At 36.1% G+C, this 26381-nt stretch overlaps 1 protein-coding gene across 1 annotated transcript; it reads left to right on the top strand.

The window, feature by feature from the left end:
* LOC121426779 (sodium-coupled monocarboxylate transporter 1-like) lies at positions 1 to 26381 on the top strand. The gene is made up of 15 exons (XM_041623177.1): positions 1 to 349; positions 2879 to 2944; positions 3698 to 3749; positions 10229 to 10296; positions 10981 to 11135; positions 13817 to 13954; positions 15482 to 15611; positions 17866 to 17954; positions 18598 to 18710; positions 19098 to 19168; positions 20032 to 20118; positions 21255 to 21472; positions 23760 to 23860; positions 25243 to 25367; positions 26039 to 26381. The coding sequence occupies exons 1-15, from the start codon at positions 8 to 10 to the stop codon at positions 26174 to 26176; spliced, it is 1893 nt and encodes a 630-aa protein (XP_041479111.1). The 5' UTR covers positions 1 to 7; the 3' UTR covers positions 26177 to 26381.

Genomic DNA, 26381 nt, shown 5'->3' with positions numbered 1-26381 from the left:
ACCTACGATGGAAACCGCACGTCATTTTGCAATATGGGATTATGTCATCTTCGGGGTGATGCTACTCTTCTCGGCAGCGATCGGCATCTATTTCGCCTTTTCCGGTGGACGCCAGCGTACGGCCGAAGAGTTCTTTCTAGGAGATCGGAAAATGGGCATGATACCAGTTGCGATGTCGGTCGTTGTCAGTTTCGTGTCTGCCATATCGGTCATCGGAACTCCAGGCGAGATCTATATGTATGACACTATGTTTGCTTGGTCACTGGTGTCATACGCGGTTTCAAACTGCCTCGTCATACGCCTCTTTCTTCCAATTCTCTTTCGTTTACGCATCACCAGTGTTTACCAGGTATAAAACTGAACAATAATTAATGGAACTATCCCCCACTATGTAGATATTGTTTCTTAATTATTGGTAAATGACAGGTGTTATATCAATTAATGTCCTAAAAATACAGTTCGCTATTTATGTATAAAGCTTATGCCACAGTAGTCCAATACGATTCCGGACGACGCTAAACTTGATTATGCCACATCGTACGATCTCCCTACCATGCCTATTGACATCGTGTCCCTTATTTTAGCTTTACATGTATTATCGCTCGACAAATTGTCGATGCTCAAAAGTCTTTTTTATATAATTTGAATTCGCTTCTTCAGTTCAATTCGATTCAGGGACGTCGATCCATTTTTCAGATGGGGGGGGGGGCAAAATCATTAACGTTCCAAAGGCGCTCGATCGTACAAAACACACACACCCACCCACACACATACACACACACACACACACACATATATATATATATATATATATATATATATATATATATATATATGACTCATCAGACACAGACACGCATCTCACCAACAAATTAATGCGAAGCGCGAACTGTTTTTTTTTTTTAGTATACTGACAGGAAAAGCGTGCCTGTAGCCCTAGTAAGTCATGAGGAGCATACACAGATAGTACGAGTGCCGAGAGTGAGCTTAAATTTCTTTATATTCTGACCTGAAAACCTGATATTCTAAGCAGTTTTGGTACCAATGATTAAGATTGGTGTCTAAATAAAGAATAGATGCGAGCGCGAAGCGCGAGCTGAAAATTTTGATATTTCGATCTGAAAAAATGACAGCTTAATTGACGTTTTTGATAAAGAACAAGATATATATCCAAGAAAAGATGCTTGCAAATTGAAGCAGGAGTTCTTTCGAGGCTTATCTGAAAATGGTACATTTACATTCACGTATTTAATCTTGAGAAGTATGGGGTTTTGCTACAGAAATAATGCGAGCGCGGCGGATATTTGATCACGATTTTAAATAAAGAACGAGTTGTGTATCTCAATCTTGCTTGCTGAACATTACATTTTTTTATGCATATTCGGAATTATTGGGGGGGGGGGCAAAATGATATGTTTGCCCCCCCCCCCCAGGTTCGACGCCTCTGTTCTTTATCATTTACATTTCCAATTTGATTGGCAGAGATGACCAGTTTAATGACCAGTTTGACGAAACATGAGACATGTTTCTTTAATAGAACCTACCCTTGATCAAAATAAATTCCATGTAAACTAGATAGGCATTGTAATTTTGCGCATGCGCTGAGTCCCTCCACCTACTTTGTTTCGTGAACGCAAAACAGACTTACTATACTTCCGCTAGTGTACGTGTAGATCGAAGTCTTGATTAACGACTTTGTCGGACTTTACTATGCAGTTTCCGCTCAGGGAGGGTTCAAGGACAAATAAAATGTATTGTCAAATGCTATTCATGAAAACAAAAACAAAACGACAGCTCTCAAAGCTTGTGTATAGTTTTGGTAAATCCACCAAAATGCACCTATCACTATTCCAATTCATTGCTAGCTAATATGAATGGATATGCCCTATAACAGTTATGATGTGGAGGATATGAAATGAAAATGTGTTTTACAGGATAAATTTTGCGATTTTACATGGAAATTTAACTTGATCGGGTCACCCGATCAAATTAAAATATCTGTGTGTTTTGTCTTTCAATTAAATCCTATTCCAAATCATGGAATGGGCTGAAACTTTCAAGATATGTTCTTTGTCTGTAACTTTTGGATATCTAATCACTTAATTTATTAGATAAGTGCTTGAATGCCTATTTTTTTAATTTAAAACAAGCATCGCCGAGAGAGGGGGCTATATATCCAAGATTTGAATATTTGAAATTTTCTCAGAGAAGTGCAGTTGGAAAAATATCTAACGGTCTCTACGCTTCAGTAAGACTGTCATATTAGATGATATTCGATTATCAATCACATTATTGACCCTTTACCAAAGCTATACACAGGCTTTAAACGATGACGAAACTAGCTGCTGTTCCGTTCACCGACTTTCGACAAAGAATTATCAGTTGTCTTTGTCATATGACAATACACTTCACGGTGTTCTTAAATCCGCCGTGCATCGCAGAAACGAAAACTTCATGATGGAGTTCTTATTTTTAATTTTGCTCAGCGACATACGGATGATTCAGGAACAATTTAGATCTATTGTGAAATGCCCATCATTACAAAGAAGTGTTTGTCGACAATTGGCGAATCCAAACAGTAGTCTCGTCCGAAGTTTCGGACAAGGACAAAACTGCTGTTTGATTCACAAATTTTCTACTGTTTAGTTGCTCATTGCTATTATTTAGATATGGTTATTGTATATCGTTATATCAAAAAGAGCTTAATATACTTTTTTTCTAATAAACATGCAACTGTAACAGGAAACAAGATAATCTTTCTCTACACGAGTATTGTCAGACTTCCTCCCCCTGTGCAGCCCATCTAGGTTTCTCGTCGAATGAAGTTCTGACCGAATTCCAGTTAATATTTCATGACATTTCTTTTCTTTTCATACAGTATCTTGAGATGAGGTTCAATCGAACAGTAAAAACTGCCTGCACAATTATATTCTCCATCCAAACAGTAAGCTACAGTCTAGGCTAAATTGGTTCTTAGATAGTTCTGTGCTTGTCCCGTATTTGTACCTTTTAGGGGTTTCCTAACATATTCTAAAAAGTCACTTTGGAACCTTAGTTTTAAGGTTCTTTCTAGAGCTATTTAAGATTCTTAAGCCCGTAGAAAATAATTTAATCCCCCTTTTTTCTTGAGGGTTCCCAATACGGGACAAGAGAGTTATAATTCGCACATCTCAGTGAAGTGTTTGTTGTTTGTCGAAAGAGCATTCAATTAGATGGCATACCCTTGTTGAAAATTTTAACCAAAATAGGAACTATTGTCTTTTCGCCTGTTTATAAATGTAATAGATAAAAATGGTGCATCATAATGTTTGCAAGGGAATGTCAATTGAATCAAGGACTGGAGTTACATTCTTGGTTGAATCCGCACAGTTGGAACAAACATCTCATGGGCTGCTTTTCAAGATCTAGTAGTACAGACAGGGTGATGGATAGCTCCTAGCATGTGGTTATCTCAATTCAAATTGTATTTTTTTTATCTTATATATATAATGATAATTGAAAATAGCTTACGGTGCGAACTCAGCTGCTATCATGGTATTTCATACCGAGGGTAACGTCCTCGTCACTTCGTCGTGAATCTGAAAGCATTCATTTCATTTATCATTGTTGATCAAATCGGTACGACAGGATGCCAAGGTCAGGTTTGATTTTGGATGAGTTTTAATCGTATTTTTTTTGGCAACGATTTTATTTGCAGGTACTCTACATGGGGATTGCAATGTACACACCCGCACTCGCGATCAATGCAGGTCAGTTGATTGAGATATTAAAGCCATAAATTAACGGAAATAAACGAAGTCGCAAAATGGATTATCTTAAAAAGGGTCATATAAAAACGACTTTGTCAAATCCGAACACCATTAGTGCATGATTTAGCATACACCATTTCGTTTTTATTGCATGTTGTTTTATTAGTGCATAAATGGCCCAAATCGCTCTGTTTAAAAACGACGGTCTCATAAATCAAACAAATCAATATCATAATAATGATATATCATATCATTTCCCTATTATGATTTCATGAGTGTCTTATGTTATTTGTCGTAAACAAAATGTTTCAAGCGCTTCCTCAGTCATGTTGCGTTTAAATTGTCTGCGCAAAGTCCACAAAGATATCTGATAAAATTTTATGACAAGAAAGACTTAAGCCCCAGTTTTATTTCCTTTTGCAGTGAAAAATATGCGAAACTTATTATGTTCTTTTTAATTTCATAGCCTACCATCTGTTGGTTTGGACTCTGTTTCGTTGGTATGACTCTACCATTAATAAAAACCAGGGTCCTGGGAAGATTGTTAATAGGGGGTGCTGAGGACTTGTTTAACAGTTAAACATTACATGCATAAAAATACAAAATTAAAAAATGCATAATTAAATAAATAAAAATGAATACACAAATAAATATATTCATAGATAAAAAAATAATACGAAATAAAAAAACATATATTAAATTTATTTAAGAGGAATAACATTTTTTGTTCTGTTCTTGTTTGTTTGTTGTTTTGTTTTGAGGGGGGTGAGGAAGGGCTTATCAACCAGTGGCGACCGCACAGAAGCGTTATTCCCGACCTTTCGTTTGAGGATGCGGACGCTAATTTACAACGGTAGTTGATTTTGGAAGGGACTTTTTGGGCCCGTCATCATGGCCGTAATACTCTGTCCTGCAATGCATATTGTGTGACATGAGATTTTTTTTTCCGTTTCGCATCTGCGACGGAAACATTCAATATGCGTTTCGTGTGCACAATTCTGGTTGCTACTATGGTAACAGCGATAGATCCGATTGAGGACGACTTTCCAAATCAACATTTGACTCCTCCTAAAGCTCGAGAGGCCGCCCGGGGGGCCCACTTCCATTGATTAGTGGATACCAGAAGTGGATACCAGTGGATACCAGAAGCGACAACGCGGATCTCATCATGTTGACATCTTTTAGAAGAGATGTTGAGATGACAAGATCCCGGATCTCATCATGTTGACATCTTTTAGAAGAGATGATCAGATGACATGATCTTGGATCTCGTCATGTCTACATCCAGTGGAAGAGATGATCAGATGTCATGATCTCGTAACTCGTCATGTCTACATCTTTAAGAAGAGATGATTAGATGACACGATCATGGATCGAAGATCTTGTCATCTCAATATCTCTTCTAAAAGATGTCAACATGATGAGATCCGGGATCTTGTCATCTCATCATCTCTTCCAAAAGATGTTGACATGATGAGATCTGGGATCTTGTCATCTCATCATCTCTTCTAAAAGATGTTGACATGATGAGATCCGGGATCTTGTCATCTCATCATCTCTTCTAAAAGATGTTGACATGATGAGATCTGGGATCTCGTCATCTTATCTTTTGCTATCAAGATGTCGACTTCCCGAGATAATTATCTCAACATCTCGGTGGCACTTTTAAGCTTCCATACCATTACATCGTGTGCTAGAGGCATATCGTTTTTGTAGAAGGCGTAAACAATAGAACAAACAAACCCGTTAGCTCAAACCATGGACCCTATAGGGTCCGTGCTTGAACGTATTGTACATGTATCTGCTGTGTACAGAAATGGTTTCGGGAAGAGAGGTTGATCTGACCCATGAAATCAGTTGCCAGTGATCCACCAACAATCCACATTAAATGCAATATCGATTCGATGGACTGTAATGATCTATATCTAAGCCTTCACTCAGTAAGCTTTTCCTCATTCAATATGTACTCGATTTGTTTGAAAAACCACTTTCTTATCCATGGCATAATCTATTTTAGGTCCTGCATTTCGAATATCTCCAGCCATCAGTCGTAATATACTGTACATGTGTGTATGGTGCGGGTGTCGCTAGAAAGGATTTTGCACACGAAAAGCAGATCTGTAGGGCCTGTAACCCCCCTGTAACACAAAGCTTAGCATTGATTGTACAGCAGTTTTCTACGTTTGATTCTATTCACTATAGTGTACAATCAATCTTAAAAATCAAGTGTATGATTAGGCGTTAATTTTTGTGTTAGGGGACCCCAATATTAGCGTCGGTGAGGATTGCGAAAGTTCCCAATTAGCGTACCAGAACACCATTAGGGTCAGTCACACCTTTCACGGGCGACCAACGCTAGAAGCATTGTTTTTACTAACAGAGCGCTAGAAGTAGGCCTATACCGGTACCGATAAACTCACAGAAGTTTAGTCGAATTCCTAATAATCTTTAGCAGAACTTGACAAACAGTGGCGCTAATGTTAATACAAATCACTAATAGTGCCAAGGGCACCAATAGTGATGATGTTAGTGAATAATTTCTCTCTTTAAAACTTGTCTCCCTTTCTTATACAGTTGTAATATACCTCGACCGAATTAAAGGGGTATTCTGAGCCTAACAATATATGAATGAATTGAGTAACATTAGATGAGGAAACAGTTGAAAATTCATCAAAATCTGGTAAAAAATACTGACAAAATTCTTGAATATTAGAAATTAAACACTGTATTTTGCAAATGATATTATTGAGCAGCATGTGGCCATGAATATGCAATGATTGAACGACAATGCCATATCCTCTAGCTCTTTCCCCTTTTCTGATTTTATTGAAAGGAACTCGTAATTGTCTCAAATGTACATGTATGTATGTCGCCCGAGTAACAAAACGATGATCTTTGAAGCAATATTCTGTGTGGACAAAATTTATTTAAACCTAACTTTGTATGAAACAACAGACCCTCATTGCAAATTCCTGGAGACATGAATTAAATTTCACCGAAATATAGGGCCTAATGCAAAATTTTAAGAATCCATATTTTTTTTTTACTAATTTCCAATTTCTATCAATTTGTCTGTGTTTTGTTTGTCTCACTTTACTGTTCAAACCGTATTTTTTTTTCAGCCTGCAGTACGCCTTTAGGAATAAGTATATAGCAGGGGATGTTGATTAGTGCCAAGATAAATGTTCTATTCAGATATTTTTCTTCCAAGATATATCATTTACTTAGGTGTTAATTGAAGACATTTTTATGAACAGAACCTTCATTAGAAAGAAGAAAAATAGCTGATGAAATTTATCGCATGATAACCATCATTTGCAAATAGTCTATCATGAGCATGATGGGTGGAAGTCTGTGAAGAGCATTTTCAAACAAAATAAATTGATAAAAAGTGGTATTGCATTTTTTTTGTACAGAATCTCCATCGTAATATCATGATAGGCAATTTTGTTGATCTTTTTTAAGCTTATTCGATATTTAAAAAAATTAAATTAGTAATACTACCTGATGCCATTTCATGTTTAATATGTAATGATAATTCAATTGTGTAGGCCTATATTATGATAATGAAAAACCTCCCTTACCCTTTCCTAAAAAAGATTTTAAACTTGTAGGATGTGCAAATAATTATAACTAAATCTAAGTTAAAACTAGATCGCTACCAAGACTACGCACAAATTATAGATTTTGCCTAACTCTAATCCCTAACAACAGCTTTCTTCGCCTTCTGTGTGGTAATTCTACCCATGTTGTTAAGAGCTGATTTGTTAATGGATAATAGTATACAGATTGTGATGTCAAGCGTTGATCTCAGATTTAAATAATGCAGTATATCCATCACGGCTTGATTACCGTTGTAACAGGGGCCGATTATTAGCGCAGTGTTGGTGAAATGTTACGCTTACAGCATTTCTGTGCGGTCGATACTGATTTCCAGGAGGTGCTGCATATTGTTGATAACACCCTCATTATCGCCTCTTCCCGCCATGATGAACACGGTGTATCAAGTTTTAATAATTGTGGCAAATACAAATAAAAACTCGATTTTTATTACACATGTAATGATATTTATGGTACTCTTTAAAATGATATTTCCCGATTTCATGATAATAATTAATCTCCATCATTTAACATGTTTAAAAAGGAGGTGAAATTGGAATTCTTTATTAGTTCCTACCCGTTGTTATGTCAGTCACGCTAACTATGCCACGAAACCTACCAATTATGTAATAAATTGTAATAATGCAATGGATTTTGGTCTTTTTCGGAGTCGAATTTGCTGGTGTTATCGTAACAAAAACAGTAACGAATTTATGTAAAGAAAATTTAAAAACCAAAAGCAAACAAAAAGTGAGCCCTATGTCCACTATTAAAAAACATTACTCTAAAATCTCAAAATATTATTGATGTTTCTTTGACATGTTGGCATTTTTCTTCCATGTTCTCTTGCATTCATAAACAAACAGAATTTTCGCCAACAAAAAAAAATGGGGAAACAAATAGCTCCAATGCAGCAAAATATTAAAATTTGCTGGTGTCATCGTAACAAAACCTTACTAACAGTAACGAATTTATGCAAAGAAAAAAAACAAAAAAAAAACAAACAATAATTGAGCTCTATGTCCACTATTTAAAAAAACCCAAAAAACTCTAAAATCTCAAAATATTATTGATGTTTCTTGGACATGTTGGCATTTTTGTTCCATGTTCTCTTGCATTCATAAACAAACAGAATTTTCGCCAACAAAAAAAATGGGGAAACAAATAGCTCTAATGCAGCAAATAGATAAAATCGGCCGATATGCACTAGGAAATAAAGGTTCATATTTGTACCCAACACCGACTGCACCATTTGGGGCGTAATCTTGCACCTTATGTAGAAAAGGTGCAAAAATACATCTCTATGATTTTTTTTATGAAGAGATGGAGCCAGGATGAATAATAATGAAGGTGATAACTTTAATACACTGTATAGCGGAGAAGCCAATAATTCGCTTGGGAATGTCTATACAATCATAATCAGTACCAATTATGGTTCAATGAAGAAATTTATATAGATTCATAGAAAACATCATAAAAATCATATTTTTTCCTTTATTTTCTCTTTCTTTTACTTTTCAGCCCCCTTTTCTCGCCAGTTTCACCATTTTCTTTTAATCCCATTTGATTTGTATTTATCATTTACTTTTAGTCACACAGCATATTTGTCTCATACTGACCCATGTTTTTTTAACATAAAATATTGAAAATTAAAGACTTATATTTGTTTAATCTCGGTCAGTTTATTTACAATTATAACAACAGCAACCTCCCAAATTCATTTAATTCAATGTTTCCAAAAAAATCAATCCATTCATAACTATCCAACAAGGCGATTGGGTGAATTCCATTTAGCACTTTTAAGAACTTTGCTGGCTCAGAACACATTTATATATGACGGACCGAAGTTATGGAACTCACTTCATAATGATATACATGTAAGAACTGCAAAAACTCTTTTAAGACTAAATTCAAATTATTTCTATTAAAATCTTATAATGTATCCTCAAATTAAATATAATTCATCAACTCTGTCAAGTCATCATTTTTACTATCAAGACTATAATTAAAACATAAATCATCTTTTTTTAATTGAAAAAAAAAATCTGACACAAGTCCTTCTCAGTTGTTCTCGGTATTGAACCTCATACATTATTCGTGTCTATCCTCATCTATTTTCTCTTTCTCTCCTGTCCGCTTATCCGCCTTCCTACCGCTTATTTATTTGCGGCATCAATCACATTTTTCGCGCATTATATTCTTTCCAGGTCATTTTATATATATTTTTTTCTCCTTTTATACACATCATTGAATCCAGTTTGCTTGAGTCCACAATGGCATGTGTTCTACCTACATTCAGCAGCACCCATCCATCTTCTCAGGGCATTCTCCCCTTTCTCTTTTCTTTTTCAGGGGGGGGGGGTGGGGAAGGGAGAATATATTTTAGGACGGGTTGTTTTGTCCTATACAAGCTATATTTGTTGATAACTTCGTATTTATTTTGTGAGTATTATTTCTCTCTCATTTATTTTTTTCTCATTTGATTACATATGTCTGTATTTGTACTTTGTTATTGATTTTGTTATCTATTTTTGAGGGGCCCACATTGTACAAGCATTGCTTTTTAGTTGGTCCCTCCATTTCCATCTTAATTTAATTTCTATTGAAAAATAGTATACTTATTTAAAACCTCCAATGTGTTGCCCAAATTGTGTAAGTGTTTTCACAACATATGTATTATTATTTTTCTTTCTTTGCAACGGATACAAATACTTATGTTTATATATGGTATACAATTTGTTTTTGTTTGATGGAAGTGAAATGAATAAAATTGAATTGAATTGAATCTCATTTGATTTGTATTTATCTAGTATCTATAATTTAATTTAAACTTTAATTTCAATTTAAAACTTAAATTCAATTACATGTACAAAATGCAGTTACTGGAATGGATCTGTGGGCTTGCGTTGTTTCTACTGGTGTCATTTGCATATTTTACACATCAGTGGTAAGTTATAAGTATTTTCTTCAGAATACACTCATGTATTTTGTATGCTTTCATACAGATCAGAAAATTAAAGAGGATTGATAAAGAAGGTAGCATATTTGATTAACTTGTGCTTATAGAAAATGTGAGTGATGGTCGAATAATCTTATTCAATTTTACTATTATGGTACTACGTTTTTAATTTCTTCTAAATTCTACTTCGTGTTCTTCCTTGTTTTCTTCCTAATGGCGCCACTCTTCTCGCTATTGTTATCATGATCAAATTATGCTTGTTCCTAATAATTCGTTTTACCATTGTAGCATTTTTGTTCGGTTTTATATCATAGATAAATATAATATCAAATTCCATGCGTATAAATGAAATCCTCATAATCACCAACATTATCATCAACAACGTTGCTAATATCATCATCTTTCTCAGTATCACCATCACTATATCACCAACAACAACAGTAATATCAGCATCATCATCAACATCATCAACATATCATCATCATTATCATCAACAACAACATTAATGTCAGCATCCTCATCAACATCATCAACAATAACAATAACAACATCACCATCATCTTCTTCATCATCACATGTTTATTTTCCTGTTCCTTATCATCACCATCATCACAAAGCCATAGCATCGTGATTATTATTGGCATTTTCCAATTTGCGTTCAATATTTACTAGGGCGGCATGAAGGCCGTGTTGTGGACCGACACACTACAGACGGTCATCATCCTGCTCGGCGTGATCGCCGTCATCGTCAAAGGATCAATCGACGTCGGTGGCGTAGGGGAAGTCTTCCGCATTGGTCATCAAGGGGGAAGGATCAAGCTTGATCAGTGAGTGTTTAATATTATATAACAAATACTTGGCCACCCCTGCCGGAAAAAAAGGCGCCGTACACGTGTTCAGTGTGTTACATGTTGGACTTATTCACACGTAATCGATACTCACTGTCAAAGGCTCGGTTCCATATACGGACGCAAAGCGGATATGAAACCTAAACAAAAATCTTACCATCCTGTGTTTACTCATTGCATACGTGTTACATGCGCTCTATCCATCGAGCATCCGTTCACTGTGAAAAAGTTTGAGCTGCACAAAAATTATGGAACGACGGTACAATGCACATCCCAACAAGCACTGGCGTAAATCCCGGGGGGATGGGGGGATATATCCCCCCCAGTTTTCGAGGAGGGTGGGATGGCCTGTACAAACATTCCCCCCCCCCACTTTTTACGAAAGAAATGAAAAAAAAATCACAAGATAATTGTTTTATTGGTGAAAATTCTTCCTAAAATCCCGCTTAACAAATAAAACAATATTATTGAATCATAAAATGCAAATAGAGAGTCAGTTCACCATTTCCAAAGGAAATACTTATGTCCTTATTATAACATTGAAGAGAAACCCCCATTTCTTCCAATTCATCAATGTTGGGGTCTTTGGGAAGGGATTAAGATGGAAGGTGAAACAATTTTTAATGTAATCTCTAATAAAACCATTTAACCATTGTGGGGAAAAAAGATGATATATTGGAGGGGTATTTGCAATATGGACATACAGTGGGGTAACTACGGGGGGGGCATGGGGGCACATCCCCCCCCCCCAAAAAAAAAAAAAAAAACCGGGAAAAGGGGAAAAGGAGAAAAGAGGGAGAAAGGAAGAGAAACGTAGTGGGAAATAAGAAGATATTATTCACTATAATGTTATATTATATTTTTATTCTGTTATGTTACATTACATAAGAAACATTTTTATCATAACTTTATGAAACATAATTTGCCCAGGGCCTACGTCTTCATTGTTCTGGTGCTCGCATTGTCTGTTTAAAGAGATATATAAACCTGTTGTACTAAAACATTCCGTTTTCAAGTCAATATAAACCAAATATATTTCCTAGCACTTGAATTATCATTGTTTTATGTAGTGGCGTATGCTTCTTTTACATGAATCAAAAAGTGATTGCCCCATGTTAAGGTCTTCGTATGTATGAAACATTTCCTTTCCATGATAACGTTCGCATTAGTGGATTGGTGAGATATGTCTGCTCTTCATGAATTCCTAAAATCAGTCCTTAAAATGTCCCGTCTGATCTGAATATCAAAATTTTTCAGCTCGCGCTTCGCGCTCGCATCATTTGGTTAATGAAATACGTATGGTCCTAGTTAATTCCTACCAAGAAACCTTAGAATGCCCCACTTCAGGTCTGAGTTATCTAAATTTTCAGCTCGCGCTTCGCGCTCGCAATATTTGATTAGTGAGATGCATATGATAATCATGATTGCAATGACTACAAAAATGTTGCATGTGTTCAGATGTAATTCTAATAAAATCAGCAAGCGCTTGGAACTCGCATTAGATTCTTATGGTGAGAAATGCATACTCGTAATGGATTCCTAAAATATATTCCTTAAAATCTCGCTGTTTGGGGTCAAAATATACAAAAATTTCAGCTCGCGACTCGCGCTCGCATTGTTTAGCGAGACAGGTAACTATCATGATTACACAAATTTGATTATAATTTCCCTTTTTAGGTGTGAATATAAAAAAATTTCAGCTCGCGCTTCGCGCTCGCATTATTTGATCAGTGAGATACATATCCGTTTAATGACATTGTCCTTAAAATGTCTCTATTAGGTCAGTATAACTGGCAACTGAGCGCGCTTCGCGCGCTCACTCAGTGATTTAAAAAGTTGCTGGTGCCCCCACTATGCCGTGACCCACGGCACGCCACTGTGGACATATCAATGACAATACCTTGCATATCTAAAAACATGATTGCAAAAAAAGCCAAAATATTTCAGTCATCCCCCACCCATCAACACGGATTTACGCCAGTGCCAACAAGAAACATTGCATGTCGGTTGTCATCTGTTAAACGTCCGCTGTATCCGCTGTGCATCCACGCAAATCAGACCCACTGAAGCTGAACCACGGAAAGAGGGAGGAAAGATGGAGGGTGTGTTGTGTGTGTGCGTGCGTATATACATACAAATGTATATACATACATACGCACACACGTACATACATACATACATATACATATAAATATATATATATATATATATATATATATATATATATATATATATATATATGGGGAGACAAAAAGAAGGGCGGCGGAGCAAAGTAGAGTAATTAAAGATTTCTGATTATGGTAAGATATATATATATATACATGTATGCTTTATTTTTCAATAGAGAGTGTAACAAGCGAGCGATTTTGTAAAATATTTCAAAATGATCTTGTTAAACTCGTACTTTTGTCAACTGTAAATAGTGCATCCTTGGAAGGTGTTGTGAGCGTGAATCGCAAGCTCAAAGAACAGGCAATGAGAAAACGAAGAGTGAGCAAAAAATAATATAAATAGTGACTCGAAACATGTGGGGGATTTGTTATTGTGCCCCCTTCCAAAAAGTAGGGGGATGCCCCACCCCTGGGGTTTTCCACCCATGGGCTTATCCAGTTTTAGGTTAATTATGAACAATTGTTACCGTTCAATGATTCTTCATGCAGGTTTAGTGTCGACCCACGAATCCGCTACTCAGTGTGGAGTATGATGTTGGGGATGTTAACAACGAATATTGGGAAAGGTGTACACCAAACCGTTATCCAGAGACTCTTTTCATGTGGATCAAGAAGGAGGGCTGCACAGTGAGTACTGTACTTTTAGGGCTGTAGGGCGTTGCATGAGATTTGCATAAAATAAAAAATATAGCCCGATCTCAATCAGTGTAAATTTACCCGGTTAGAAAGAATTACGAACTGGCTGCCCGCTGGGAACGATTCTTTTTCTCTTTTTTGTTTTGCTGCACTGCAGAAACTCCGGTGTTGATTTAACACAAGACCGGAATATATATATATGTGTGTGTGTCCACACGAGAGAAGCATTAAAACATCGCCAGTTTGGAATCAAACCGATGCTGTTTTAACACTAATTGGTGTGGTATAAACACATAGGGCCTATATGGTGTTAGACCATAACCAAATTGGTGTTGTTTAACACTTCTCTAGTGTGAACATTTTTTAACATAGATTTCAGGCTGGTGTTAAATAAACACCGGAGTTTTTGCAGTGTGATGTAAATTTGACAAGCAATCCCTCCCCCACCAAAAAAAAGTTTCACTACAAAGGAATGTTATTGTGTTCCCGAGAAATTTGACAAGCAAGAAACGGTTTCACTACAAAATGTATGTGATTTTGGTTACATTCCATCGTTTAAATCACCTACGAGAATTATTCCAGGTGTGCTACCTATGTAGAATAATATACGCGGCCGCCCGGCAAGCAAAATCTTTTTGGTACCACTTCCAAGGGCCATTACCACTTTACAGCACACTAAATTCAATGAGGCCTATATGTAGGCATCTATTTATTTGATAACATCTCCGGACCCCATGAACTAATTCCAAGTTTGGTTGTGGATTTCGATTGGTATAGTACTCTACCGAAATATGATAATGAGCATGCTGAATCGGAAATAAAAAAATGATAACGTTTTGTTTCTTAAAGGGATGATCCGGGCTGAAAATATTATCTTAATACATAGAGTAGAATTCACTGAGCAAAATGCCAAATATTTCATCAAAATCGGATAACAAATAATAAAGTTATTTAAGTAATAAATTTCATCAATATTTTGTGGAAACAGTCGTCATGAATGTTCATTAGGTGGGCTGTTGATGTCACATCTCCACTTTCCGTTTTCTTATGTTATTACATAAAATCATATTTTGTTCATTATTTTCTACTTGTGTGAATAATATGTCTCCCTTATAATGAAATGAGTTGCAGCAATAAATATCTAATGCACTAATTCAGTTGTCAATCCAATTTTTCTACTGGCTTTCTAGTAGTTCTTGGAGGAAAACATTTGAATAGACCTAATCTCATAATAATAAAATACAAAAAAACAATTGCAGATGTGACATCATTAGCCCACCCAATGAATATTCATGACGACTGTTTTCACAAAATATTGCTAAACTTTAAAATTCAATAACTTTGTTATTTGTTTTCCGATTTAGATGAAATTTTCGGCATTTTGCTCAGTGAATTCTACTCTATTTATCAAGCCATACATACTTTCAGCCCGGACCACCCCTTTAATAAGATGCAAAGTACATTTCGAATAACATATATGATGGTACATTATTAATTGTAATGTTGGATCATTCGTAGGGCGCTTATACTAGCTACCATCATCAAATTCATTACTGTGGGACTATGCATCTTCTCCGGAGTAGTTATGTACGCGTACTACGTAGACTGTGACCCCTACACACAAGGACTCGTAAAGTCAAGGGATCAGGTAGGTTTGATGAAACTGATCCTTCCTTAAATGCATTATATCCGTTTTCAATCAGGAGCCCATGTCATGAAACTTGTTATAAAAACAACTATACTACAATCATCTGAAATGCCAAGTGGAAAAATAAGTTGTCTTAAAGATTCTTTCGTTCAAGGTGGAAAAGTGTGGGTTGACCTCCATACCACTAAAAATGATTCTAGGCCACGGCGGGATTCGAACACACGACCCTCTTGAGTCCGAACCGCTATTACATCACGACGCGTCGCTTCCACAGCTCCCCTATTTTAAGAAAATATCCCCCTTCTCACAACATAAGTTACATCATTCCTATATACTTTTACATTCTTGGAGAAAAGATAAGAATAAATAAAAACAAAAAATTATGGCCTACCTTAGGCAATTTATTCATGTCAATAAAGGTCGATATTATTAGCCATTCGGGATGGACCCGTCGGAACTACAAAGGTCCTTGCTATTATAGCGGAGTCTGTATTTGGCATCACATGTTCGGTTTTATATATTCACTTAAGGCGGCTTGTCAAAGGTGTGCGTGCGTCTTTACCTTTATATTCTACGGCAACCCGCTCAGCGTGCCATTGTCCATTTTTCTTTCCTACGGGTTAGTGCTGCTGCTCTTGCCATTCAAGACGCCAGCGTGCCCTTTTGCAGCGAAAACGGAAACGTGCGCTTTTATCTTTTCTTTTGACACCCCCGGTTGGCTCTCCGATAAGATGTTTCTGCATGAGCGCCCTCTATGTCCACGATATCGGCGTCTTAGGCAAACTATTAAACGAGCGATCTCTGGTCACTGATCTGAATATCGTTGTGTCCTTGTATCGGTGTGCGCAGTCCAGTAGGGTATATATTTTCGGACATTGACGTTGAGGGACATGGAATCGCTCATCTGGAGAAACCCTCTCAAATTTCTGAGTTTTTTCCGCTCTTTCAACTGCATTTCCTCCATTTTTTTCACCTTCCTCTTATTCCATCCCAATATTATTTTCTTATTTCTCTCTGCTTCCACTTTCTTTTCTCTCCTTTTGACTTCTTAGTTTTCTTTTTCCTCTTTTCACAATCCCGTTTGGTTCCGCTTTTTTAAAACATGGAGATAAAGAAAATTTAGAGACAAGATGTTATCCTGGGGAAATGGTTGCCCGTCAAAAATTTGAAACTATTTAAAACAGTTTCTAATAATTCTTTGTAAATCTTTGATCTTTCTATGCCTAATAGCGTCAAGCTGTTCCAGTCATGTATATTTTATCATTCTATTTCCTTTTTTTTTTTAGGAGGGGGGGGGGGCTCTCGACACTTGTTTTAGATGCGAGCAATAATTAATATTCAAAGTCGACGTGATTTCTACGAATGGCTTGGGCCTACGAAACGAAAATATGTGGAATCTTATTTTCCCACCTAAAACATCATGAATTGACTCTCTAATTCCAATTGCAAAAAAGAGGCTTTCATGGTTATTGCAGCAAATTCGAAAGATAGTAACGATTTTGGACACGTGCGTGATTTTTGATTAAGCTACCGTGGCTTTATGAATGCACCCGATAGATGCGAACCACAGTTCAGATCCAACAGTCAATATGACCCGAACTCTCGATCTAACAGTCAATATGAACATGCATGATGAAGGCACACATTTGTTCTGGTCGTAGAGGGAGCTATTTAGAATAGATTATTCGGCCTTTCGACAGAAATTAAGACTTGCAGGAAAGACGAACAAAAGAACGGTGGCATTAAAGGGCCTTTGATGGCGGCCGTTCCTTTGAAGACAAGGGAACGTTGGGCGTGAAAGCCGAAGAGAAAACCCGAATGCGGGAAGAACGATGAAGAACAGTGCATGGACTTTTGACAAGCTCCCTAAATTCTACTTCTGAGAAATACATTCATTTGGCCAGATGGCCACAAGCCATTTAGTCTATTACCAATTGTTTTAAATTGACATAGGCAAATTGGGGTAGTGTAATTCACAATTTTGTGATAAATCGTGTAATTAATATTTTTACTTTGTCAAATAAACATCAAGTTCATTCAACTAACCCTTATAGAATAAATTGCGTCAAATCAAGTTGACGTGAGACGAAATAGGTATAGCCGAACTGAAATAAGTCAAAGTGCAGTAGGAATAGACCATATCTGAAGATGCACAAGCAGGCGTTGGCCCATCGGCAATGCACCACATTTTCCATGAAGTGGTCAGGTTATTTTTAAAGCACATTTTTTTTTCTTATGCCAACATCTTTCTTAGATCATGCCATTGATGGTTATGGATTTGCTTGGTGATATGCCTGGCCTCCCGGGACTCTTCCTTTCAGCTGTGGTCAGTGCTTCCATCAGGTAATTTACATCAATGCACATAGTATCTAATATCCCCCGGGGATCTCAATAATAGTGAATGTATATGCCTAATTTCATATGAGATCCACGATCGAAGTCCTTCCTATTTCCTTTGCTTACAGTGTTAATGGCAATAATATTGATATTGCTCGGTCACAAATAACGCCGTACGAACGATTTAGCCCTTTCCGCAAGATCTTTTTAAGAAGGCCGTATATACGAAACTAGTATTTGCAGACCGTCCGTAGACCTTCGTAAGTTTGCAGCTTGATCAGTCCGTGGTCTTATCCAAGATTTGTTTCCTTTTTGTAGCGTCGTGCGAAACTCTCTTGATGTAAGGCGTCCGTATGTGAACATCGTAAAGAGAACCATACAATATTATTTTTCTAGAGCCATTAAATTTCTTGCAATAATGGTAAGGACTCCTCATGCAAGCTGTTTTTAGAGGTCTCTTACGGAGTTCGTGAGAACGCATTACGAATGAAGATTCGCACGGCTCTCTCACGAATGACCCTTGGGGTCTGGGAAAAGTAGATAAATAGAAGAAAAATAGGAAAAATAAACATAAAAAGTAAAAACATAAAAGTAAAGCAAACTGAAATTTACATAGATGTAAACAATTTTTTTTTTTATCTTTTGGCAGCACGTTGTCTTCTGGTGTGAACTCATTGGCAGCTATATCCGGCGAGGATGGCGTGAAGGTCTTCTGGCCTAACATCAGCGAGACGAACTACGCCAGGGTTATCAAATGCCTCGGTACTTAAACACAGGAATAGTTTTGATGTTCCCTTACGCTCTTTTTATGTAGTTTTTTTCAACTATCATCACCATCACCATTATTATTTTTATCATTATTATTATTGTATCATTATCATTTTTTTTTATCATTACCACAATCATTATAATTATCAATATTATAATAATTAATATTTATATTATTATTATCATTATAGTATTATTGTTGTAATCATAAGTATTTCCATTTAGAATACACACGTTGAAGTGATTAGTTGTAGATGTATTTCAATTGTTCTTTTTATAAGAGATATAATTTCCTGCTCCTAAATCTATTCCAAATAATGTGCTACTTAAAAAAAACTTTCATCTTAAGTTACACGTATGTTCTTATGTCTTATGTTGCAGCTGTACTGTACGGTGTTGTGAGTATTGGATTCGCCTTCATTGCAAGTAAATTAGGACAAGGTGTATTAGAGGTAAGGAATAAAAAAACAATGATATAAAATACAAACTGTGATGTCATACAGGAAAAACAGTGTGAAGCACAAACGAATAAGCAGCTTTTCATTGCACCACCTACAATCCTTAACTCCTCAAAACTGAGTACTGTAGTCTCGTAATATATATATATATATATATATATATATATATATATATATATATATATATATATATATATATATATATATATGTATATGTGAAAAATTGTACATGTATAACAGCTTTGGCAACTTTCTTTCACAAAATATATATATTCATATTCATTGTTTGATTTTAAACAAGTGCACACCTTGTTACCATATAGCATTTCCATTTAATATAGAAAGCAGGATAAAAGAGCATTGTTGATTAAATGCCTTGCTCACGGGCAAAGGTGCCGCGGCCGGGGATAGAACCCCAGACTTTCCATGTATAACCAGGCGCCTTAGACCAATTGGCCACGGCACCTGCACAAGCTATGCCCACTTGAATGATAGCACATTATTTGAATTCATTAATCCTTAAATTCATACCTCAATGATCATGACATTAAAAAATGCCTTCTTAATCAAAACTTTTAGTTTCCATTTGGAAATAAAGATCTATGCTCATTTACTCACTCTATTATTGATAAGTATCTTTAAAAAGTATATTTGAGACTAGCTTTTTATAACATGCATGCATACACTTAAATTTATTTTCGCTGGCTCAGTGAAAACCCTTGGAATTATAGCAAAAACGTATTTAAATACAAACGAAATATATTTACCATTATTTTTTTATCATAGAACAAATAGTTTATAACATGTACTCTTAATATAATTCAATATTATTTCGTCTTTTTCTTTTCTTCTTGTAGCTGTGTCTTTCGCTCATCGGTATCACATCTGGTTCAATAATTGGAGTATTCTTACTGGGTATTTACATGCACCGGAGCAACGCCAAGGTGAACACTGATTTTTTTGGGGGGTATCTCATTTGGTTCAAAACACCAATAGATATGATATATATTCCATTTTATCGATCAAGTACATTAAAAACAAAATAAGTGGAAGGATTGAAGTATTGGAGTGTCATAAAAATGCAATCTCTGACAATAATTATAATCAAGTTTCCACGAACAAGAAGTTTAACCCCAGCAATGGATCAATTCTTTACTTGAGAAATACGATAAATTTTGACCCCCCCCCAAAAAAAAAAAAAGAGTCTGCTTAAAAATCTGATTACTTTTTCAAGACAAATGACCGAGTAAGCATGCATTAAATTGTTTAATTGTCGCAGGTTATCGGAACGCATTTAACATACTAAAATATTGAGTTTTTGTAAAGAAATATTTTTAAGCTAACGAACAATATGGGAAGGCCTATAGTACTGAATTTGATAAGGTGTTTGATGTCTGATTTCAGCGCCAAACTGCACAACTTATTCATAAGTTTCAGATTTTCTCCTGTGATTTAAGCTGATCCGCATTAGGCGGCTAATTCGAGGATAAGTAGGACGGCATGTCGCATGGACTTGAAAGCCAAGTGCCATATACCACCATTACATTTAGACCAGCAGTTCTCAACCTTTTTTTTACTCGAGGACCACCTTGACTTTCAGATTTTTTTTAGGCCAACTACCCAAAATTTTCAGATAACCTCCATTTTAATGAAAGATCGCGAAATTTGAACACAAATCTCTGAAGCACATTCGATATAACAGTTTGAGAACAAATCTGCATTCGCAAAATTAATGTCCGGTAAATGGACGACACTAATGTGCATGCACACGAGGTTCACATCAAAGTTAGATTGAAACAATCATGCATGATACCTATAACTGTGCTTTAGTTTTGTTTGACACCCGTAGACCGATCGAACATAACATGTTCGGACAAGTCTGTGAAGTATACTATAGTTTTTTCCCCTATTTTATTCTCCCTCTGGAGCTTTTCGCTGGCACTCGGATGAGAAGCGCTGCTTTAGACCACTTTTGCGTGTTATATAAATTACAAAAATAACGGCTCATTCCTAACAGCCTCCTGGATTGACTAATATTGAAAATCCACCCATCATGGTTTGCGTGTTTTATCTCTTGTAGGGTGCACTCACGGGTCTCATTACTAGCGTGCTTTTCGTCGGTTGGATAAAGGTCGGTTCCATACTTTATCCGTCATCTAGAGGAAAGAATTTCCTCTCCGTAGAAGGCTGTCCGGTCCCAAATAATACCGAGTCAATGGTTACCGGCGAACCGGTTACCATGATTACAACACAGATTACAGACGTGTTTTCATTGCAAGATGATAAACCAGAATCAAGGTAAGCCCGACGCCCACCCTCTCCCCCTCCTGGATCATTCGGCAAAGATCATTCAGCAAGATTGTGGTTCACTCAACCCAGGTGAGGTGTCGTAGTAGGAGTAGCAGTAGTAGCAGGGCAAGCAGGAGTAGTATAATTAGTGGTATAAGTAGTAGTAGGAGTAGTAGTACTAGTAGTAGTAGAATAGTAGTGGAAGTAGTAGTAAAATAGTAGTGGAAGTAGTAGTAGTAGTAGTAATAGTCGTAGAATTAGTAGACGTAGTAGTAGTAGTAGATTGAGTAGTAATAGTAGTAGTAGTAGAAGAATGACTAGTAATAGTAGTAGTAGTAGAAGTAGTAGAAGAAGTAGTAGTAGCAGTAGTAGTAGTAGTAGAATTATTATTAGTAGTAGTAGAATGAGTAGTATAGTAGTACTAGTAGTAGTAGTTGTTGTTGTTGTAGCAGAGGTCCACCTCCAGCAGAGCCCGACACCCACCCATCATTCAGCAAGATTGTGGTGCACTCATCCCAGGTGAGGTGTCAGGAGTAGCAGTAGTAATAGTAGTAGAATGAATAGTAGTAGTAGTAGTTGTTGTTGTTGTAGTAGTAGTAGTATAGTAGTAGTATAGTAGTAGTAGTAGTAGTAGTAGTAATAGTAGTAGTAGTAGAATGAGTAGTAATAGTAGTAGTAGTAGTAGCAGTAGTAGAAATAGTAGTAGTATTAGTAGTAGTAGAATGAGTAGTAATAGTAGTAGTAGTAGTAGTAGTAGTAGTAGAAGTAGTAGTAGTAGTAGTAGAATGAGTAGTAATAGTAGTAGTATTAGTAGAATGAGTAGTAATAGTAGTCGTAGTAGTAGTAGAATGAGTAGTAAAAGTAGTAGTACACTGTTAAAAAAACGTGATTTTACAGAAAATAAACAGAAGATTATGCAGAAAGCAATAACAGAATCATTCTGTAAATTCATTAAACAGGAACTTTTCTGCAATTCAACAGAACAGGTCTGTTTAAAAAGGGGAAAAGGGTGTTTTATTCAAGGAAATTTGTAAGTTTCCATACACCAAATACCAATTTCCTGTAAGATTACGCAATTCGCTAAGATTACAGGTGTTCTCGAGACTCTGCTGCAGGAACTTCTTTTATTTTAAGGATAAAATTTCTAACAGTGTAGTAGTAGTAGTAGTGGTAGTAGAATGAGTAGTAATAGTAGTAGTAGTAGTAGAATGAGTAGTAATAGTAGTAGTAGTAGTAGTAGTAGAATGAGAAGTAGTAGTAGAATGAGTAGTAGTAGTAGTAGTAGTAATAGTAGTAGTAGTAGTAGTAGTAGTAGTAGTAGTGTAGTAGTAGTAGTAGTAGTAGTAGTAGAAGTAGTAGTAGTATTAGTAGTAGTAGTAGTAGTAGTAGACTGAGTATTATTATTATTAGTAGTAGTAGTAGTAGTTATAGTAGTAGTAGTAGTAGTAGTAGTAGTAGTAGTAGTAGAAGTAGTAGTAGTAGTAGTAGTAGTAGTAGTAGTAGTAGTAGTAGTAGTAATAGTAGTTGTAGTAGTAGTAGTAGTAGTAGTAGTAGTAGTAGTAGTAGTAGTAGTAGAATGAGTGGTAATTCATCAAGCTGTTCGTTTGTTACGAATGACTTTGCGAATGACTAGTGACCCTTTCTTTTGCTATAAGATACCATCCCAGTGTTACAGTAGCTGACTGAACAACCAAGAAAATGATCCGGTGAAAGTCGTGCGTAAAGTTGTGCGTAACTTTTGCAACACCTCATTAAGGCCACCGCACACTTAACGACTGTCCTTGATCCGATTTTGGAACCAAAAGAAAATGTGAATGGAACATATCATTTTATTTGGGGTTAAAATTAATTGAAAGAATAACCATTTTGAAAGATCGCAAGCCTTTATTTTGGAGTAAATTCCAAATTGGTTTCAAATCGTAGCCAATCGTACTACTGCTATGACGTCATTACGACTAGATATTGAATTCGCTGTTAATCTAATAAGGATGAGAGCATACACTGTAAAAAAATGAAGTGCTATTTTAGTACTTAAAGTGCTTGTATAGTGACTGCACCACAAGTGCTGATTTTCTAGTTTAAATTTGAACTAAAAAATCAGCAGTCGTAGTGCAGTCACTATACAAGCACTTTAAGTGCTAAATTAGCACTTCACTTTTTACAGTGTAGTCGCAGATTTGTACGTAGGAATTCGTACGATTATTTAGAACATTAAACAGTAAGATATTTCAAGTGTCAATATTACCATCAAATTCGCTTTTGTATATAGTTCAATTCTTTTTTGTAAATAATACAGGCCCGGCATAGCTGATTTGTACGCTATATCGTTTCTTTACTATTCCATCATTGGCCTAATCATCTGCACTGTTGTAGGAGGTATAGCAAGCAAGATCACAGGTACCATTTTCTTTATTTTTCAGCTAGTTTAAAGAGGGAGCGAACTGTGTGGTCTCTCATTGACTGTGTGTGTGTGTTTGAGTTTTGTCAGACGTGTATCAATCAGAAATGATTATTTACGTTTGGGACTGACCTTTAACGTCACCATCCGAAAGACGTGACCAGGGCTCGAGCCTCTGCATCAATTTGTAACTTCCCCACAGCTTAGATTTCAGGTGCGCTACAACGCCCGGTTGTGTGTTATGAATACATAGTCTTAGAATATACGTTTTCAGATATCTTCTAATACTACAGAGAATAAATGGACCTAAAATTGTATTTGTGTGGAGAGACAAAAAATGCTTTGAGAGGAAAAGTAATTGTTTTCCTACTTGGTAACATAATTATTTCGGTATAAATGTATTGAGTAGTTAGTACGCATGTTATCATTCAAGTGGGTCTATATTGCTAGACTACACTAGCATTATGGGTCGGGAAACTGGCCAGGTATGAGTACTTGAGGACTTGAGATGGCGCTTTTGGTTCGTATCTGCTATATTAAGGTTCCAGCTTATAGTTGCTTCATTGGCTCATGCGGGAATATCCTACCACAGTCAGCACGAAGCTCTGCAAAAAGGACAGCATTCGCCGTTCTGTGGCCGTTTTAAAGGCCGTTCCATGAATAAAAAAATAACCGCTTTTATATAGCACCTTTATCATTAGGGCTACAAAACTGCTTCAGCATGGCTTCAAAAATAAATGGCTACCAAAATGGCAAGACGCCCAATATGTACAGTAGCACTTCATCTTCATAATTTTATTTTATTTTTACATTTCCTTTATATTCTTTTTATTCTTTTATTATCTAATTATAACTCATTCTTTATGGATTTTATTCATTTTTTTCCATTTATTTATTTTCGTTTATTAATTTATTTATTTATTTTTCTTTTATTAATATTATTATTATTTCTTGGGGGGAGTCACTTTTCATTTTAGGGCATCGTACATTGTACCTATAGGTAATTATGTACAAAGGCTTGATAGTGAATTATAATCATCGAATGGGGTTTCAGTGCTGGATGCGATTTGTTGCTTTTATATTTTGTAATATGTACCTAAACGGATTTCATATTAATATAATGTTGTGGGCTCCAACACAGGGTGAGTTATAACGACTAGAGTACGTTTTTGATGGGGATTGGACACGTTCTATAGGGCTACTTTAACATAACAACACCAGGTGACACCCATTGCGAGATTCATGAAAATTAGCAAACGAAAACGATTGTGTGGATTTCCAAATTCATTTTTTTTATTAAAAATTAATCCCTAAATGGCCGAGTAAAAGCTAAAGTGAAAATCGTTCTCTTCCCCCTCTCATTTCATAATTCTCCTTACAGGTTTCACTGACCCAAATACCATTGACCCAAGACTAAAGAACAACTTAACAGACGCCCTCTTTTGGTGGTTTCCAGAATCAATGAAAACTAGGATGCGATGTGGAATGGAGAAAGTCATTTATGATGTAAGCAAAGTTTATCTTTGATTCATTCTATTTTTGTCCATGCATAAGACAATATTGTGGGGTTTTTTTAACGAATGCGTTGCTCAAAGGCTCAAGTGCCGGGCCAGAAATCAAACTTCGGACATTGAGAGCAATGGTAAAGTCACTAAGGAAAACGTAAAAGAAAATTGATAAAAGTTGGTACAAATGATGCCTGAATCACTGCCATATGTTTATGAAAGAGCCATTAGGACAACGTTTCGTAGATCTATTTGCAACCATGTGGGGGTGTTTCACAATTATTTAAGTGTGCCTTAATATTCGAAATTAACTTTCAGAATATCACGATATTGGTCAGATAATACGCACAGGACACAATTACGTTTGCATTGGAACATTTCAAAAGTAAAACACGTCCTAGCTTTCTAGGAGGGCGAAATAATGAATAAATATCTATATTGGCCCCATTTAATCTTGACATAATTTCATACAATTATACAAACGTTTTATACAAAGCCAATCGTTGTGTTTCATAGTATTAAGAGACTTTTTTTATAGGCCTGTGCACAAAGCATAGTGATGAGCTCTGCGCGCATGAATTACCCTTGTGTGCCCTACATAAACTATTTTTGTTTTATCATAACAGCCAATGATTTTTGCGGTTGTCGTTGTTTTTTATTCCACTTTCGAAGGACGAAGATGACACTGAGGAAGTCAAGGATAGTGCTGACTTTAGCGGCACAAATGAGAAAATGAAAGAAATAAACGCCGATGAGAACAAAATGAGGTTCGTGCCAGATGACCGCAAACACTCCGGTACACCAGTGTAAAGCATTAGTTTTCATTGAAAACTAATATGAATTATTCATTACCAGCTGACGTCATTAAATGCAACTGTAAATTGCTTTTTTGTACATTCATCTTACTTTCTATGGACATACATCGTGGCGTAAATATCGGCTGACAAAAAAAGAGAGAAAATGAAGAGAGGAAACTAAGAAAGTGGAAAAGAAGAAATTATTGTTCATTATAATG

Source organism: Lytechinus variegatus, chromosome 13 (assembly GCF_018143015.1).
Source record: "Lytechinus variegatus isolate NC3 chromosome 13, Lvar_3.0, whole genome shotgun sequence".
Classification (NCBI taxonomy): domain Eukaryota; kingdom Metazoa; phylum Echinodermata; class Echinoidea; order Temnopleuroida; family Toxopneustidae; genus Lytechinus; species Lytechinus variegatus.
Note: the sequence above shows the minus strand (reverse complement) of the source record. Positions and strands in the feature narration are given on the sequence as shown.

Excerpts from the sequence above, each read along its gene's own strand:
- LOC121426779 (XM_041623177.1), top strand. The coding sequence starts at position 8 with ATGGAAACCGCACGTCATTTTGCAATATGGGATTATGTCATCTTCGGG. Across the intron at positions 10,297-10,980 it reads GCATATTTTACACATCAGTG|GGCGGCATGAAGGCCGTGTT; the intron begins GTAAGTTATAAG and ends AATATTTACTAG. Across the intron at positions 15,612-17,865 it reads TCGTAAAGTCAAGGGATCAG|ATCATGCCATTGATGGTTAT; the intron begins GTAGGTTTGATG and ends CATCTTTCTTAG.